We start from the raw sequence: 307 nt of genomic DNA, 5'->3' as shown, positions 1-307 counted from the left end.
CTGTCTATTATCACTTTTATTATTATAGTAACACCTTACTACTTTTTTATTTTTATTTCAGGAAATGGATACTGAAAACGAAACTCCACAAAATAAACTACACCATCCGGCCGCATTCACCAGAAATGCCGAAAGGGAAGCCGCACTTCGCCAAGATCTATCTCTTCTCGATTTTCCCCGAATTGGAGGGCAAATTTGTGTACCTGGACTCCGATGTTATTGTACAGGGTAAGTGTGCTTAGGTGAATGTCCCTTTTCATTTTGCATTATGATTTGAAATTTTATTGCAGTAAGTGTTGTATATTTA

The 307-nt window shown here is 36.8% G+C and overlaps 1 protein-coding gene across 1 annotated transcript in view; it reads left to right on the top strand.

The window, feature by feature from the left end:
* Positions 1-307, top strand: part of LOC119590702 (glycosyltransferase 8 domain-containing protein 1-like) — a 5,793-nt gene that overhangs the window by 3,948 nt on the left and 1,538 nt on the right. Inside the window, exon 5 of the mRNA XM_037939388.1 lies at positions 62-228. Coding sequence (XP_037795316.1) covers positions 62-228 — 167 coding nt within the window. The remainder of the gene's footprint in view (positions 1-61; positions 229-307) is intronic.

This window comes from Penaeus monodon, chromosome 27, assembly GCF_015228065.2.
Source record: "Penaeus monodon isolate SGIC_2016 chromosome 27, NSTDA_Pmon_1, whole genome shotgun sequence".
In the NCBI taxonomy this organism is placed as follows: Eukaryota; Metazoa; Arthropoda; class Malacostraca; order Decapoda; family Penaeidae; genus Penaeus; species Penaeus monodon.
The sequence above is the reverse complement of the archived record's forward strand: the minus strand, read 5'-3'. Positions and strand labels throughout refer to the sequence as shown.